Source organism: Lupinus angustifolius, chromosome LG01 (genome assembly GCF_001865875.1).
Source record: "Lupinus angustifolius cultivar Tanjil chromosome LG01, LupAngTanjil_v1.0, whole genome shotgun sequence".
Classification (NCBI taxonomy): domain Eukaryota; kingdom Viridiplantae; phylum Streptophyta; class Magnoliopsida; order Fabales; family Fabaceae; genus Lupinus; species Lupinus angustifolius.
This window is the reverse complement of record NC_032009.1, coordinates 19,551,539-19,570,791: the sequence shown is the minus strand read 5'-3', so window position 1 is coordinate 19,570,791 and position 19,253 is coordinate 19,551,539. Positions and strand designations below refer to the sequence as shown.

General features: G+C 29.9%; 2 protein-coding genes across 3 annotated transcripts in view; both read left to right on the top strand.

Moving 5' to 3' along the window:
- Positions 1-19,166, top strand: part of LOC109358895 (membrane protein of ER body-like protein) — a 34,437-nt gene extending 15,271 nt beyond the window's left edge. The window contains exons 4-5 of the mRNA XM_019603422.1: positions 18,439-18,500; positions 18,693-19,166. Of these exons, the coding sequence (XP_019458967.1) occupies positions 18,439-18,500; positions 18,693-19,166 (536 nt within the window). The remainder of the gene's footprint in view (positions 1-18,438; positions 18,501-18,692) is intronic.
- On the top strand, positions 13,505-14,665 carry LOC109351826. Of its 2 annotated transcripts, none has more exons than XR_002108297.1 (3): positions 13,505-13,599; positions 13,748-13,903; positions 14,380-14,665. XR_002108297.1 is itself a non-coding variant. In XM_019593469.1 (3 exons), coding segments are annotated over exons 1-3 (405 nt in total). In that variant the 5' UTR covers positions 13,515-13,539; the 3' UTR covers positions 14,628-14,665. The 2 variants fall into 2 exon arrangements, 1 of the variants encoding a protein (XP_019449014.1); XM_019593469.1 differs by having other exon boundaries at positions 13,515-13,540.

The following is a 19,253-nucleotide window of genomic DNA, read 5'->3' as shown; positions in this document are numbered from 1 at the left end:
ATACATTTCACTATCACAAAATACATTACATCTAGTAGTTATTATTTATAGGGCTTTCCTAAGGGGTTAATATTTTACTATATATTTGATGAAACTTCTATAGAATTCAACAATTATGATAAGTAGCTAGAAAACATTAGAAACAAACTTCAAATTATTTTTGGTTGCTATATGCTTATAGCATATAAGTCTCTGGAAAATGTGACATTTCAACATATTATAGCCACATTTTAGAACACCCCACTCATGACCCACATTAACAAAATAATAATGATTACAATAATAATAATAATAATAATATTTTTATTTTTATTTGCAGCTATTAGAACTAAAAGGGGAAGACCCTAACAGAGGTAAGAATCAAATAGAAGCACCTGTGGATAGATACAAGGAGTTATTGGGGGAGAGAAAAGATTTCTATGTTCATGCTTTTATTGCAATTATATCATTTATTGTTTTTGGATTAATGCCACCATTGGTATATGGCTTTTCATTCCATGAGAATGGTGACAAAGATTTCAAGCTTGCAGCAGTTGTAAGTGTTTCTCTACTATGCATCATACTGCTTTCTATAGCCAAAGCTTATACTCAAAAATCAAACACTTTTGTGGAATACTTCAAAACAGTGATTTACTATGTTAGTAGTGGTGTTGTGGGATCAGTACTTTCTTACTTAGCTGGTTATATAGTGAAGAAACTTCTTGAAAAGGTTCCATGGTTTGAGCTATCATCAAATTTTGGCTTGCATGTTTCAGGAATGAGTATGCAAAAAACTGAATGGAGTTCATACTAATGAAGACAACAAAAGTTGTTCAAAACATTATTTGAGTTCTTTTCTTTTTCATGTAAATGTTTACTTTTCTTTTCATTTTCATATTCCAGGAATGAGTATGCAAATTTTGTTGTTTGTAAGCAACATTTTTAATGTTTTTTACAATTATATGGACATGAAAATTGAAGGATAGTTGAGTGAAGTTTTTATTACTTTTATTTGAAATGTGAACACATGATATAAGAAGATTGTGATTCTTAAATAGAGAAAGCTACATAAAAGAAGGGATTAATGCAATTAATTTCTATATCCGTCGTGAGATACTCTATGATTCGAGATAGGATGAAGATAGGATGAGTCTAAATGAATGGGATTTATTGACCTCATGATTTCCTTGATTTGTTGGAGTTTCCGTATGAACCAAATTGGTTTCAATTTATTGACTTTGAGAATCTTTTAAGGCTTTGTTTGGGAGTTAGAAGGGAAAGGAAAGGAGAGGGATGAGAGGGTAAAGAGGGGGGAGGAAAGGAAGGAGAAGGGAGAGCAAATCCAACGAAACCTCTCCCTTGTTTGGGAGTGTGGAATTGAGATAGGAGGGGATGAAGGGTTAATGTAATACAAAAATACTATTTTACCCCTCTTCCTCCTTTAAAAAATCAATAGTATGTTATGTATTATATGTTATAGAATAATATTAGTAAGGGTAGTTAGGTAATTTGACTTATTTTCCTCCCCAAACCCCCCAATTTGGGGGAACTAGGTATTTTGGCATTTGGAGGGTTTGAGGGGGTTTGAAAAATCCTTCAAAACCCTCCCCTCACCTCCACTAAACTCCCAAACAACGGAATCCCTCTCCTAAACCCTCCCCTTCCTTCCCTCTCCCTCCAAAATGGTACTCCCAAACACACCCTAACCCACAACTACTCTCCACTATTTTGGGCATCGGGGATCTTCACTCTTTTCTCCTCAACTATGAATGGTTGATTTAAAATGTTGTCACTGACTCTAAAGATCTTTATCATAGACGATTGGAGCACATGAATGAGAAAACACTTCAGATGCTTGCCAAAGACCACCTTGCAGTTATAAAATGCCGAATTTTAGATTCATGTACTCATTGTCTTTATGGTTAATAACATACAGTCAGTTTTCAAATTTCAGAAGCTTTATGGACAATTGAGAAAGAATAATGGATTAAATTCATGGAAGATGAGATGAACTCTTTACATGAGATTAAAATTTATGATCCGGTGGAGTTTCCCAAAGGTAGAAAACCCTTGAAATATAAATGGGTGTATAGGCTTAAAGAAGTTGATTTTGACGAGATATTCTAACTAGTGGTGAAGTTGATTTTGACGAGATATCTTGGGCCTAGCAATTAGCCTGGACTTAGAAGTTGAATAACTTGATGTCAAAATAGCTTCCCAACATGGAGGCATCAAATAAGACATCTATATGGAGAAACCAAAAGATTGTGAAGAACTGAGCATGGAACACTTAGCGTGTCTGAAAAAAAGTTTCTACGGTCTAGAATAATCACCTAAACACTGGTACAAAAAAATCAAATTCTTTATGATCAAGCACAGTTTAAAAAGGATAATTGGTGTTCATTGTGTATTCATCAAAATGTATGAAGATGAAAACTTTATTATCCTACTATTATGCATAAATGATATGATAACCATTGGATGTGACAAAACCGAGATCGCTAGTTTGAAGAATGCTTTAAGAAAGTCTTTTGTCATGAGAGACTTGGATCCTGTAAAATAGATCATTAGAATAAGGATAATCAAAGATCTTTCAAGAAGTTGATATGAATATCACAAGAGATGTATCTTAAGAAAGTTTTCAAGAAATTCACCATGGATAAAGCAAAATCTGCTAGTCCTCCACTTGCTAGACATTTCAAGTTAAGCACAATGCAATGTCCAATTAGTGATGAAGAAAAGAAAAAAATGAGTGTAATGCCTTATTCTTCTATGGTAGGAAGCCTAATGTATGTCATGATTTATACAAGATCAAATATATTCATGAAGTTGGAGTTGTGAGTCGGTTCTCGTTAAATGACACAAAAAGCATTGAAATGTAGTAAAGTGGATATTGAGATATCTGAGGGAAACTAACAAAAGATATGTTTTGGTAATGAATATCGTGTTGGTATGAAACATGAATGCATATATGGCTAGGGGTGTAGATTATAGAAAATCCAAATCAAGTTACTTAACTAGCTTTGTAGGGGAGCTATATCTTGGCAATATGAGTTACAAAGATGTGTTGCATTATTAATAACTGAAGTAAAGTACATTGCAATATTTGAAGTTGGAAAAAAGATAAAATGTATGAAAAACGTCTTGCATGAATTGGGTCATATTCAAGAAATATATGTTTTGCACAATGACAATCAAAGTGTAATCCACCTAACTAAGAATCCTACATTTTATTCTCGACTAAAGTATATTGATTATAATTATTATTAGTCACAAAATGCTTGGGAGGATGGTAGTTGCAACTCGATAACCATCTAATTGATGGGAGAGCATGACCATTGAACATTGATAGATGATCTATCGAATACATTCAATGATGATGACCTTTCTTAAGTCTTGGAATCATTCTTAAACTCTTGAAGACTATGAAGTCCAACTTAGAAAGTTGGAGTTACATTTTCAAGGTGTCTTGAAAGTACGACAAGAGTCAATCCTCCACTTTGTATTTGTGATGAACCCCTCCTCCCGTTCACTATATAAAGGGAACTTGTGACGAAAAAGATGAACAAACAAGTGGAAATAGCAACATAAGAGTAAGTTAGAAAGTTGATATCCACTATAATGTGAGATTATTAATCCTAGTGAGATTCTAGAGAGAGTTTGTATTCTATCCTTCTTGAATGAGATTGAGTGTTATCCTCTTAAAGAAAGAGAATCATATATTGTAATATAACTTCATACAGTGGAGACATTTATGGGCTAGGTCTAATGATTATTTACTTCTCAATTTGAGGATGTTTTTCTGCATTAAAATTGTTGGTGTCATTATTCTACATTTTCTCTATTTTATTATCAATGTATCGCTCTCGCAAGTATTCATTTTGCATCACAAAAGTGAGAAAATTTGGTTATGAATTTAGTGACACAATGTTTAAAATTGCATTCATCAATCACAATTGATATCCAAATATTGTAATTTCAGGAGTCTTACTATATTATCTTGCAATTTTACACAATTATATTAAACACAACTTTACCGCAGTTGTTCAAAATATTTATGCTTAGTAAAATAGTCGAAGAGAAAAGAAGAAACAAGATAAAAATAATCTTAGATAACTGACAAATATTATCCACGAGCTTATAGTTATAATTATGAAAATAATAGAAGTCACCCTTGTGTGAGTCCATTTTCTTCTTTTGATCTTTAATTTTCTATTTGACCTAATGTTATTTGGACGACAACTATTTGATAATAAAATTCATTTGCTTATAAGTTAAAAATAAAATATTTAAAACTAAAAAAGATAAGGTTAGAGATGGAAAGAAATTTTTTTACTGGAATATGAAATTGAAATTATATCTTATTGAATAGAGTAATGTTATTTATACAACTAAATTTAATAATATCTTGTACAACAAATGAAATTATCTTCATCTCTCATTATTTTCATCATTTATGTATATAAACATCTAAGAGATTAACAATGCATTTAAAAAAATTATACTATATTTCAACATTTTAAATTGATAACCTATCATAAAATTAGAAAACTGAAAGAAAAATAAGTACAACCAAATATCACCAAAAAAATGAAACTAGCATTATGAAGCTGAAATTTAGTTTTTAAAATTTTCAAAACTTAATCATCCGATACCAAACCAAAGTTGCTTCTTTTGTTTTACAATGTCATAGAAAATTTTAATCTATATAAATGAATGAAATAAAGAAAATTATTTTAATTCGATCATAACAATTAAAATATAGCACAAGATAAAATATGCCAATATTTTGTCAACACTTCAAGAGTTCAAGGCCTGGTCAAAAGAAAAAAGCAGAACATTTTTATTTTTTGAATTATTCACCCACGTAAGATTTTCTTTGTTAAAAAAAGAAGACCATGTAAGACTTTAAATTATATGATTGAGGGGCTTTAACTTTTAAATTGTCAACTATATATGGGTCATGATATTATATTCATTAAATTAAATCAATCCGTATCTAATCACATGTAAAAATTAAATGAGGTAAGACATAGCTGGATGCATTTCTTAATGACCTTGTTAATTATAGTATATTTTAATTGAGTATTTTTGTTAAACATATTTAATTTAATTTTAAGTTTTCGTTTGAAATATGATAAAATAACCTATGGAATGAGTTTTTTATTTTATTTTGAATGCATTATATCTATCTTGCATGTGTTAATTATTATTGATTGTTTAATAAAATTAGTATTCATGAATGGTGGATAAATAACATATTGATTGTATAAAAAATTAAAATAACAATCTATATATATTAACCCAATATTTAATACATAGAACATAATAAATCATCTGGCCATGATTTATATTTCAAACATAGGTTTAATTAGTTCCCTTTTCATTTTTTATTTAACGGCACAGCTCATTTTTAGCTATATCATGTGCATAATGTGCCACTTAGTCAAACATATAAAAAAGTGATAATTAATGTTTGGTGATTAAAAAACTGATTAATTAATGGTGAAGTAAAGTTTAGGAAAAATTATTAAAAGGACAGTATATATAATTATTACCGTAAAGATTCATTCATAGTCAGTATATTATTGATGTTCATTTATATTGCTTATATCTAAAAATCAATGATAATTAAATATGATTAATGAATGATTAGTGACAATTAGAAACTTTTATACTATTAGTACATACATCTTTAAAAAAATCAATTTGATACCGTAATTACAGTTTTCATTCTGTTCTGTTCAACATTTTTTACAGTTTTCAATTCTCAACTAAAATAATTGACAATTTGTATATCTTTTCAGAATAAAGAAATCTACAAAATCTCTCTACTATTTTATGAAATTGTATTGTTGGAAAAAAATTTAGAGAAAAAGATATATGCACTGATACTGTATCATTTATTATTCATATTTAATTATTATTGATTATTCAAAAAAATAATTCAAATAAATAATGGATTATATAGTGAGTGTGTATAGATCTCTATACTAACATTGCATAGATATTACATTCTAAAGTTTAAACTTAGACAATAATAAAAAAAACAACTTATATGACACATTTAAAAATAGAAAATAAATTAAAAGACATTTAAAAAAAATTATAGAACAAAACAAAAATATCTTTAGAAACCAATCTAGTAATTTTGCATAAGGTTTATAATCTTGTTTAATATTTATGTACCGATAGTATAAAGATTTATATAAGTTTAATGATAATTAATATGAATGGATATATTCAAATGTTATGTATGAAAAATACTCTTAGAAACGCTTCTTGTATTATATTGTATCTTCAACTCAATTATTATTTTCTCCGGTGAAGAATTCATGTGCTCTTACTTCCCGTCTAAATAGAAAATGAGAGTTCCAATATCTTATATATACTTGTCAATATAAAAAACTAACTAGCTACCGTGTTAACATGCATTCACACACGTAGTAATGGAAGGACAGTCAAAGTTAAATATCTTTAATTAGTTATCCATAAAAGATTATTTGATTCAATTTATTTTATATTATACTAGCGTGTTGACATACACTGTCGTGTCTGTCAACCCACTTTCTTATCATTTGTAATATATAATTTGTATTTTATAAATTTAAATATAATTTTTTTGCGCTAAATTTACGGTTGAATTTATTCAATTGGTCTAATATTCAATTTTTTAAATACAAAGATAATAAGGATAAAATAAGAAAATAATATTATTTGATTTTTTTGGTAGAAATAAAAAGATATTGAGGGCAAAAATAGGAAAACACAAATTACACCATGATGGGTAGTTATTTTGTGTTTTCCCATAGAAGTATAGATATAGATATTTCAAAATTTTAGATTGATCACGTATAATATTTTCAGATCCAATTCTAATTTAATTAATTGTTATATTCCTAGAACAAGTGGCGCTTAGATTAAATTTAACCGAACTGTTAAGATTTGAAAATCCATTATTATAATTAATATAATGGCATCTCACGTCTAACTAACATGCATGCTAACATGCATTCACACACTTAGTCAAATTAGTCCATTAATTGTTAGAAGAAACCTTAGAAAAACTAAGTCAATGTCTTCATAATCCCACATTATAAATTGTTATTTGGTGCCATTTATAAGTAAGGTGGTGAAAGTGAGAAATAAGAACATCAAAGGGAAAATGGATGTTATAGTAGATCAATGGAATGATGCAAAGAATGAGGTTGAAGAAGTTGTTTTGCAACGAAAGAAGGGTCTCCAACGAAGGATTGATACTATAGAAACGGACGTAGAAGGTAATGAAATATATATCTAGGAACAAAGTATTTACAATTCTATTATACCCCACCAATATCATAATTTATCTTGATTGTTATTTAACATGCATTATTTATATAGTACATAATATTTAAAGAAAAATACATATATGTATATATATTGATTGGAAATGTTTTATGGAAAACAATAACGTCCCTATGGTTTTCCATATATTTGAATGTGACTTGATAAAAAGAGATTAAAAAATTAACGATTAGAAGTATACAGTGTCAAATAGTTTTAAATTTACCAACAAAACATTGATCTAGTAATATATGGCTTCGCTTGATCCCTAGGATAACCAGAAAGTCAATGATTCAATTCCTGAGAATGACACTTCTTGAAATGGACAGTTACAAATTCTAAAAAGAATTAGTTCATCACCCTATAATATATTTGTTAGTACCAAAAAATAGTGGTAGATTTTAGTTTATATGAATGAAGTAAAATGAAGGTCATAATGATTAGGCGATGAGATGTGATTTGTTTGCTTATTCAATTATATATTATTGTGTATGGAGGACTTGATATAAAAAACTACTGGTAGTAGTTTTTATACTTACTATGATGTCTAAAGTAATATTATTTATATATATGGTCAGTACGAAGGTTTATATATAGATATTACATTTTTTATCATTTATTTATATTATTTATATTTAAAAATCAATAATAGTTAAATATAAATGTTGTATGATATACTCACAGTATAAAAAATTTTGTTTATCTGTACATATTTTTTTTCTGGGTTTATCTATCTCTAACATTTTGGTCATAAAAATTGATCGTAGTTGAAAGATGTAGCTAAATTCATGAGCTTTATGTTACTATTGACTATGCTAATGAATTTTATTGGCTCATAGGTGGAGGCCTTAAACAAGAAATAAACATAATTACACCTGCTTCTGATTCTCCTATTCTTGAGGATTATACTTCTTTGAACATTGTGAGAAGTGAAATTGGAAAAGTTGACATAACTAAAGAAAATGATGAAGAAAGACAAGAATTATATATGGAAAGGGTATTTGAAATACCTTCAACACATGGATTCTATTGTCCTAATTGTAAATCTTGTATCCAAAAAGTGTATATTCAACGTAGAGAATGGGAACAAATTTCTATAGCTATTGCTGAACACAATATGGAACAAAATGAGACATTGAGATGTTTATCATGCTTCAGTTTCCTTATTCCATTATTAGGTACATCACTTAGAATTTTCTTTAGATTATTTTTATGTATGTTATGAAACATGACTTGAACATTGATTTCTTCTTTGCTTTTTTATCATAGGAAGTTGGTTGTTCCCTGGGTTGGCAAAGGGTCCTGATGGAGTATTAAATCAACAAGGTAATGTATTCATTCATAATTTCATAAATGATATATGTATTGCTTTATATTAAAGTAAGCAAATGTATTAATAACATGCACATTACAACTTATAAAGTTCAATATAAGTATAGGGATCGGTATACTATTGAGTAAAAGTGTAAGATTCTGATCCCATATTTTTTTTAGAATCATAATCAAGATCTAATTGGAATCAAATTTATAATGTGGATAAAACTAATATTTTTCCCTCTAAAAATAATGTCATTCCTCATGTATACTTCAAATGAACCACATAACAATAAACCATAAGATAGTCTTGTAACAAGAATTCATACATAGCTTTCTTTTCATAATGAATTACATATATCTTCCATATTTTGCAAAGTGAAATGGATTTTGTGTATGAATAATTAATGAGATTAAAAAAAGGTTGAATATAATGCAATGGAATGATTTTGTAAATTTATTTGGTGGTACAGGTAAACAAGCAGATATTGATGTATACACATTGGAAATTCCTAAAAGCATTGTATATGGTGGTTTGAATGAATCATTAGCAAGTCTTATTCTTGTCACATCTGCATCAAGTGCTGAAGCTACCATATGTATGACTTTAATTTTACTCAAATTTGATATTTTTTGATATTATTTTAATGCCCACTTTAATTTTATCTTAAAAAAATGTATAATTGATAGTGTAAGAGATTTTTATACTTTTATTATATTATCCAATATTCATATTTGATAAGATTTTTAAACATAAATATTACAAATGAATGGTGGATGATACAATACAAATAGTTAGACACATGACAATATACAAGAAAAATTAGCATAAGTTAAAGAATTAATCCAATATCAAGATCTAATCTTGAATATATATATATATATATATATATATATATATATATATATAATATTAGTAACCCAAACCTGCAGCCTTTCTTTTTACGAAACAAAAGCCCAAACTTGAAAAAATCTGCCAGTCACACAAAGAGGAAGGGGTGATTGAACCATACCCTACCCGCTTACCTGGATTGGTCCGATCATGATTAGGTTCAAATAAGATTGGGTCTAGGATCAGATTCAATTTCAAAAATTAGACTCGATCAATATTTAGGGTCGGGTAATGGACAAGCATGACTCGTCATATGGTCACTCTTCATCATATTTGTATGTGTTTGTATTCAATTATGTACAAAGTAATGACATCTGTTTAATCAAAAGTATAATTGATTATCTAAATTTTAATCATATTTACATCATTAATGATATATATACATATAACATTTTATATGTCAAATTACATATTTATAATAATAAGTAATATTGAAAACACTTTATTTAAAATGTATATGCATTATATTTAATCGAGTGGAAGGTTGAGTTCGGATTCAAAGGTTGATCAGGTTGATATTAAGGTTTAGATTAGCTTTGGGTCTAGAGCCTAGTTCAGGTTCAAAAAATGACCCGACCAATATTTAAGGTTGGGTAAAAGACAAATCTTATTCAGCCCAACCTCACCCATGCTCACTCCTACACTGAGGCATGTATATAATGTATGAATAGGTAATACATAATATGTGACTAATATTGGTCATTAGGGTTGCAATCTATACAATGTCCACTTAAATTATGACATGAGTACACATGTCCACTTTTAACTAGGGTATGAATATTATGGTATGTCCGTCCTAAACATGTGTAGGATTGGCTAGCGAGTTGCCCTATATTAAAAAATACAAATATACAAAATTATGATGAATAATATAGTAAATTTGTATAAATTTTTACACTGACTATGTACAAATATTACACTCGATTCCACAGATATCTTCAGAAAGTTTGCCAGCATACACCATTAACAGTGTAGTATTACCAAGGGCTTTAAGAGGAAAGGAATTGATGTATAAATTTGAAAATTAATCTCACAACATTTTACTAATAGTTTCATCATTTGACAGTGAGCATTGTTGCACTATCTTTGGCAAACTTGGTCGGTGGACTTTTCATCTTTGTTCATAATGTGAGTAATATGTTCATCTTTAATTAGTATTCTCATATGAAATGAGGTTTTAAATTACCCTATACAAGTCTCTGAAGTGACATTATGATTCCAATTACAGTCATATTCTTTTTATAATTGTTATAGTGATATTATAATCACAACTTAGAACACTAAGCTCATAACACTAGGGGACAAAATAATTAAATATTATTTTTAATATTTGCAGCTAAGAGAACTAAAAGTTGAGGAATCTAGAAGAGTTGAGAATCAAACAGAAGCTATTTTGGATCGATATAATGAGTTATTAGGAAAGAGGAAGAATTTCTATCTTCATACTTTTATTGCAATAATATCATTTATTGTTTTTGGATTAGTGCCACCATTGGTATATGGCTTTTCATTCCATGAGAATGGTGACAAAGATTTCAAGCTAGCAGCAGTTTTAGGTGCTTCTCTACTATGCATCACACTACTTTCCATTGCCAAAGCTTATACCCAAAAATCAAACACTTTTCTCAAATACTTCAAAACAGTGATTTACTATGTTTGTATTGGTGTTGTGGGCTCAGTGCTTTCTTACTTAGCTGGTGATCTTGTGAAGAAACTTCTTGAAAAGGTTGCATGGTTAGAACCATCATCAAATTTTGGCTTGCATGTTCAAGGAATGAGTGTTCAAAAAACTGAATGGAGTTCATACTAATGAAGATAATATAAGTTGTCCAAAGATAATGAGTTCTTTTTTTTGTTCAAATTGGTGTTTACTTTTCTCTTTGGATTTAATTTTTGTTGTTTGTAAGCAACATTTTAAATATTTTTTACAATTATATGGGACTCCAATTTATTAAGGAATTGATGTATAATCTAAGTTGTTCTATTTACTCTACAATTGTGTTGTATTTTCTTCAATCTTGTTTCTAGTTCAGTCCACTTGGTCATATTATTACTCATATGTTCACGTCTTGATCATGACTATGAAGCTTGGAGAGGGCAAGTTTTTTCCAATCTATATTATTTAAGACTTCTATGGGCTAGTGTCCTAACATATTTTATATTAGATGAGGTGACATATTAGATAAGTTAAGATTTTTTTTTTGATAAATTAAATTTTTATTGGGGTACCCACCCAATAAAAAAGAGATCAAGACGTCAACTTTGTAGAACAAAGTACTATACAAGTTTTGGGATCTATGCACCACCTCGCAAAAGATAAAGAATTTTGAGATACAAAATAAGTAAACCAAATCCAAGATCTAGTTTGAATTAGATCAATAAGGTTCACATAACTCGGCGCCTTCTTCAAGAAAATCACTTCATTTATCATCAACCACACAGACCAAACTACTGCAAACCAAAGCATTCTCCACAATTTTGCACATCTACCACTTCTCAGGGATTTATGATGCTTAAAGGACTCCAGAATTGAAGAGGTAATTACAACATGTATTTGTAACCAAGAATAAAAGTCCTTCCAAACATTTGAAGCAAAGTCACATGATATGAATAAGTGATCAATAGATTCAACATGATTATTATATAACTTGCAAACCATGTCATCCACTCTCACAATAACATTCCTTTTAAATAATTCATTCTTTGTTGGGAGCCTTCTTCTTATGAGTTTCCAAACAAAACAAGAAATATTTGAAGGAACACAGTTAATCCAACAATTTTTAAGCTCTTTACCTGTAGGCGATTGTTGATGACTCAATTGAGCCAAATATGTAGTTTTAACCACATAGTCACCTGAGCTATCTAGTCCCCATCTCCAACTATCAAGGACATCTCTTTTACAGGAATGATGATGAATCAAGTCATACAGATTTTGAGCCATAGATTCCTCTCTCCAAATAGACTTCTCCTCCAAGGAATTTCCAAGAACCAGACATCATCCTTCCAATAGTTGTTATCCCCCACCCAAGCATGTTGGTTTGAAGCAAGACAAAATAATCTAGGGAAGGTCATCTTAAGATTCTGATTACCCACCCAAATATCATGCCAGAAAAGAGTATGAAGACCAGTACCAATTTTCTGCCTTCGTATAGATTTGTATCCTTGTAACTATTCTTTATGAGCCTTTTATAATATATAAGTGGGATGTTTTTTCACCCTTTGCTTAAAGAAATACTTGAATTAATAATATTTTGTCGATTTAAAATTATAGCGGTTGAACATAAAAAATTGAGAATTTCACATAAAAAGAAACAAACAAAACTGTTCATAAACTGAAAACTAATAAGAAACCAAAATAAGAAAGCAACAAACAAAACTGTTCATAAACTGAAATCTAAGATAATAATACTAAAAATATAGAACATATAAAAAACTATGAGAATTTCACATGGATGTCTTGCTACTAGTAAACAAATTAAAAATCAACTTCAAGTGTTAAAGACTTCAGCACCACCAATACCTCTAATGCACTTGGTCAATACAAAATCACATCTCATATCTTTAAACAAAGACACAAGAAAACAAAAACAAAGAATAGTGATCATGTTATGAACTACACTGGTTATAATGGCCAGCCATGAATAAGTTGACATTTTTTTTGGTTTCCCAAAGGTATCCTCGCAGTTGAGGCAATCCTGTCCGAGCCGGGAACATCCACAGATACGTGGGGCTAACTCTTCCAATGAGCATTTTTTCTATCCACAAGACTCGAACTCGGGTTCTTGCTTAAGGGGAATCAAGTATGTACCACTTGAACCAATGCCCGTTGGTAGATTAAGTTGACATTAAACACAAATAAGTAGTGATCGACCATGAATAATATAATTGGCTAGTTTCCTAACAATGTTAATGTCAACTCTTTAGCTTTTCTTTTAGGACCAATATAACCTTCAAAGATTAGTATAAATAAGGGTAGCTATTCTCGTTGTAAACAATAGAAGAAATCAGTATTTTACTTCAAATACACTAGTAAGTAAACCAGTGCTGGAGCATAATGTTGCCTTAACTCTCCAACCATTTTCCATAATGTAAAATATTTACCATTGAGCAAAAAAGAATGATTTTCTTAGTACATATTATTGTGTTAATAGCAACATATGCTTTATATATGTATATTGGAATTCATGTTTGACTGATATTTTATGTGTATTTTTGCAAATGAAATCAATTAATCAGTGACTGGTTCAACAAATTACAATATAAATCATGAGCCAGAACCTGACCAATCCGTGGAAGTGGGTCAATCTAGAGCCAAAGATACATCAGAACATGCAGTTACCATTGCAGATGATTCAGGAGCACAAAAAGTAGCAACTAAAACCAATAACAATGGTAGTTACTCCTTAGTCCTTACTGCTTCAATGTGTTGGGAAAAAGCTTTGTTGGAAACCATGTTTAAAATTGCGGTTGTTGTCGCGATAGCGGTTACAGTTGTATTTATCCTATTAGGGTGATTGTGGATATTGTGATGTGGATTGCGGCTATTGCAGTGTGAATTATTTTGTTTTTAAAAAATTTATTTTTAAATTTGATGCGACCTAAATGCTGTCTGATGCGGTTGCGCTATGGCCCGATACGACCACAACATTGTGATTCGATATCACATTGCAATTGCAGTGTGATGCGATTGCGGCGACCACAATTTAAATCACTGGTCGGTCAAAACTCATTTTATTTTTGCTCACTTTAACTTGAGACCTACTAATATTCTATAAAGAACTCTTTTCACCATTGTCAAAAAGAATTCATTCTCTTATTTTTAGCTAAGATAAACCCTAAACTATTCCTATAATTAACATGGACTTCAGGTATTGGAAACATTCTTGGGAACAATGAGACATCACAAGATCCAATAGGTATAGTTGCACCAAGGAAGAAACATGTTTGGAACAATTGGGCAGTTATAGGTGAGGCTCATGAATCATATATACTCAAACAACATGAAACTGAATCCTCATCAAAAAGTAGTGATTGGAGAGTTATCATGCCTGCAAATAATAATCAGCAAGAGATTACTTTGGAGGTTAATGTTGATGGAGGAAACACAGGTAATTAAGTATCATACATTCATGCCATCTAATCAAAATATATGGACAAATATAGAAACTGCATGGCAGATTCAACTAATGGTGGTAACAAGAATTCATCTAAGTTTAGTTTTGTTTTCATGAAGATTTTGCCTGCTTCATAACTCAGATGAATGATATATATATAGAGAGAATTCACCACAAGATTCATGTCAAATATGTTTAGACAATTTAGTATATATACATTCATTCATATGTTAATATATATCTTCTATATTTTGTTAAGTAGCATGGATTTTGTGGAAGAATAATTCTACTATATATTTCATTAGAAAAGTTGAATATAATGCAATCAAATGTTTTGTACATTTGTTGGGTGGGCCAGGTGAATAACCACTTACCCTTATGAAGAGCCAGCTCTGGTTCCAAGTAGCTAAGATAAACCACAAACTATTCCTAATTACCTTGATCGTCTGTTATAATTAGCTAGTTAATATTAAAGATTAAAAAATTGATAAAATTCTAAGAGAAAAGGGATACCATTTCATCCCAGAAAAATTATCTTTTTCTTAATAATATCTTTGTCATTTGATCCAATAGTATTCCATTAGATAAGAACAGATTTAATAAATATTGATAACTCTTAGATAGAATATTAGAACGGAAAAATCCAAAGTTCATGAGTAATTTTGTATGCATAACTTGGAATCCACAATTTTTGGGTTATGGTTGTCTAGATCCATCAATTGATAAAATACATGTATTGCTTTTTCTGTTGAAATATGCCATTCTAGAGAATTCTGTAAGACATAACATTTAGCTTGTATTTAGAGAATTCTAAAAGAATTGCATTATGATAGATATTACTTCTATTGTAGAAGCTTCATGAAACTCATTTTAGTGATGATAGCCCTATAAATAATACTTGTAAGATGAAACTTAAGGGGTGATATAACAAAATGTGTTACATAAAAGTATTTGTTTATGTTACAACTTTTCAACCCACCAAAACTACTCTTCTGATTATTGTTCTATCAAATATATATTGACTTCATTTAAGAAAATTTCTTTCTCTATTCAGGTATCATTTCTATTCCCTACTAAAACCAACAAGTCGTATCACAACTACATTCAGTCATATATTGGGTGTAGTCACTCAACTATTATTCGACACTTTATTATGGTCTAATAACATTACCTATTACTTCAAACAAACCTTCTAATGATAATAAAGTACTTCTAAAATATTCTAGAGTAATGGTATACTCAACCCAAATATCACCAATAATTGTCTAAGTACTTTAGATATATGGCATTTTAGACTCAAGCATAAGGAACACAAGTTCATACAATCACTAAAAATGTAAGACATGTGGCTTTTGAGGACCTACTTGAGTGCAAGCCCGAAAAGAAGATTGGAGGTACAATATAGAATTCTTGTCAGAAGTCTCTAACAAGACCGAAAAGGATACTAGCACATAACTCAAGAGCTAACAAGAGTCTCTATGAGAAATTTTTTGACATTACAGACTCATCAACATCAGTGCAAGAGGAGAAAATGAGAAAATGTTGTAAAGAATTCTAAGAGAGTTCTAGAAAATTGTGTCAAGCATAAGCGTATCTATAAAGTGCTCATTAACTAGAGTATTATTCAATCTTTTCACTTTTGTCAAAAGAATTCACTCTTTTATTGTTATTGTTAGTTAAGATTAAACACAAACTTTTCCTAATTAACTTGATCTTCAGGTACTGGAAGCATTCATGGGAACAACGTCACATCATCACAAGACCTAAAATTTTCAGTTGCAACAAGGAAGAAACATGTTTGGAATAATTGGGCAGTTATAGATAAGGCTCATGAAGTCTCTATACACAAACAACATGAAACTGGTTCCTCATCAAAAAGTAGTGATTGGAGAGTTATCATGCCTTCAAACAATAAACAGCAAGAGATTACTTTGGAGCTTAATTTTGATGGAAGAAACACAGGTAATATAATTAAGAATCATACATGCATGCCATGTAATCAAAATATATGGAAGAATGACTTTTTGGCACTGATTTTTCTGCAAGAAGAAACTGCATGATAGATTAAACTAGGTTTAGTTTTGTAATAAGAATTCATCTAGGTTTAGTTTTGTTTTCATTATGATTATGCCTGCTCCATAACTCAAATGAATTATATATAGATAACCCACCACAAGATTCAGAATCTAATATGTTTACTATATATAAACGTTCATTCAAAAGTTTGTATGTATATCTTCCATATTTTGCAAAGTATAGCATAGGTTTGGTGGAAGAATAATTCTTAATATATATGTGATTATAAAAAGGTTTAATATAATGCAATGGAATGTTTTGAAGACTTGTTAGGTGGGCCAGGTGAAGAACCAGTTATAGATGAAGACACAGCACTTAATAAGGCATTGGAGATTGTGAAAAGCATTGTATATGGTGGATTGACTGAATCATTAGCAAGTCTTTCTGTTGTCACATCTGCTGCAAGTGCTGATGCTACCATATGTATGACTTTAATTTTATTTACATTTTATATACACTTGAAAACTAAGCATTACACGTTCTAATACAACCCAAATTTAATGAAGAAAATTTTGTTTTGAGTGAGTTTGATTTAGGTTTTTCCTGATTTCAAATATTGAGTTCGGTAAGATGATATTTGACCCCAAAACCAATTTTATATTAAATGTAAAATTATAGAATTATTCTATATATATATATATATAATTACAACACTAAAGCTAAATAGGTCTATTTAAATGATAAGGAGACATGTTTTCGTAGTTGATATAAGTTCGGGAATACCTAAAACCCAACAGGGTAGAGACGATAATCTTTTTTTCAAATCTGTTGGATAAGCAAACACCTGGTCCCCAATCTGCACCGGTGTCATTCTTAATTTCATTTTTTTTCTTGGATTATTTTATTTACATCACATTGCTAGCTTAATGTTATCTTAGGTTATTCCTACACTTAGAGAGTGAACATCTAAAGAACGGTAAGAATGTTGCTTAATGATCAAGGGTTATAAGGTCAAATCTTAGAAATTATATCTCCGCTTTCAAATGTAAGACTCTTTAATCCACTTTTCTCAAATTTACTAAGTGGAAGTCTCATGCGTTGTGTCACTCCTTATTACTTCTACACAGTTAAAGACATTTGAATTTAATTTTATTTAGATAAGCATTGATAATATTAATGGGGATACTAGGGTACTCAGCCCTTACTTTGTGTCACTCCTTATTACTTCTACACAGTTAAAGACATTTGAATTTAATTTTATTTAGATAAGCATAGATAATATTAATGGGGATACTAGGATACTCAGCCCTTACAAAGGGTAAGTCACATATAACAGTTTGCAAAAGAGACATTACCATCTGCTAAAGAATTAAACCAATAATAGCAATGCTTATCAACCAAATACATCAAATAACAAGCTTTCTTATTATTAAACAAAAGCCTAAACTACCAACAAGGCACTAGATTCCCAAGGTTGATATTTCAATTCTTATGAGCCACACTTGTTGGGAGTGGCAATCATGAATCCTGAAAGGGATTAGTTCCTTACCCAAAAAAAGTGATGATACCATTGGTAGAACCCAAAAAAAACAAAAGCCTAAACTTCTTAAAAGAATCTACTAGTAGCTAAAATAATGTAATTAAATGAGTGATTAGAAAGATTTTTGTGGAGTAGTTTTCTAGCATACACCATTAACAGTACTAATATTATCAAGGGTTTTAAGAATACAAAGAATTGATGCATAAATTTGGAAAATAATGTTACAACTTTTTACTAACAGTTTCATCATTTGGCAGTGAGCATTGTTGCACTGGCTTTGGCAAACCTCATCAGTGGACTTTTCATCTTTGTTCATAATGTGAGTTATATATTTAAAATATTGATTTTCTAATTTCTTTTAGATTTTTATTATTATTCTCATGAGACTGAGTTTTAAATTATGGCATCTAAGTCTCCAAAACAATATTCTAATCCTAATTATAACACCATCAATGACACATGCAAACAAAATAATACTAAGTAAAAATAATATTATTTTTACTATTTGCAGCTAGGAGAACTAAAAGATGAGCAACATAGAAGATCTGAGAATCAGACAGAAGCTTCTGTGGATAGATATAATGAGTTATTAGGGCAGAGAAATAATTTCTATGTTCATGCTTTTATTGCAATAATATCATTCATTGTTTTTGGATTAATGCCACCATTGGTATATGGCTTTTCATTCCATGAGAATGGTGACAAAGATTTCAAGCTAGCAGCAGTTTTAACTGTTTCTCTACTATGCATCACACTGCTTTCTATAGCCAAAGCTTATACTCAGAAATCAAACACTTTTATGGCATACTTCAAAACAGTGATTTACTATGTTAGCAATGGTGCTGTGGGCTCAGTGCTTTCTTACTTAGCTGGTGATGTTGTGAAGAAACTTCTTGAAAAGGTTTCATGGTTAGAACCATCATCAAATTTTGGCTTGCATGTTCAAGGAATGAATGTGCAAAAAACTGAATGGAGTTCATACTAATGAAGATGTTTAGAACATCATTTGAGTTCTGATGATAGCTTTCTCCTTATTACTTCTACAATTCTGTGGGACACCATTTTGATAAGG

What these genes read in the sequence shown, in the direction of transcription:
- LOC109351826 (XM_019593469.1), top strand. An exon ending in AACTAAAACCAATAACAATG is followed by an intron (nt 13,904 to 14,379) that starts GTAGTTACTCCT and finishes CATGGACTTCAG; the next exon opens with GTATTGGAAACATTCTTGGG.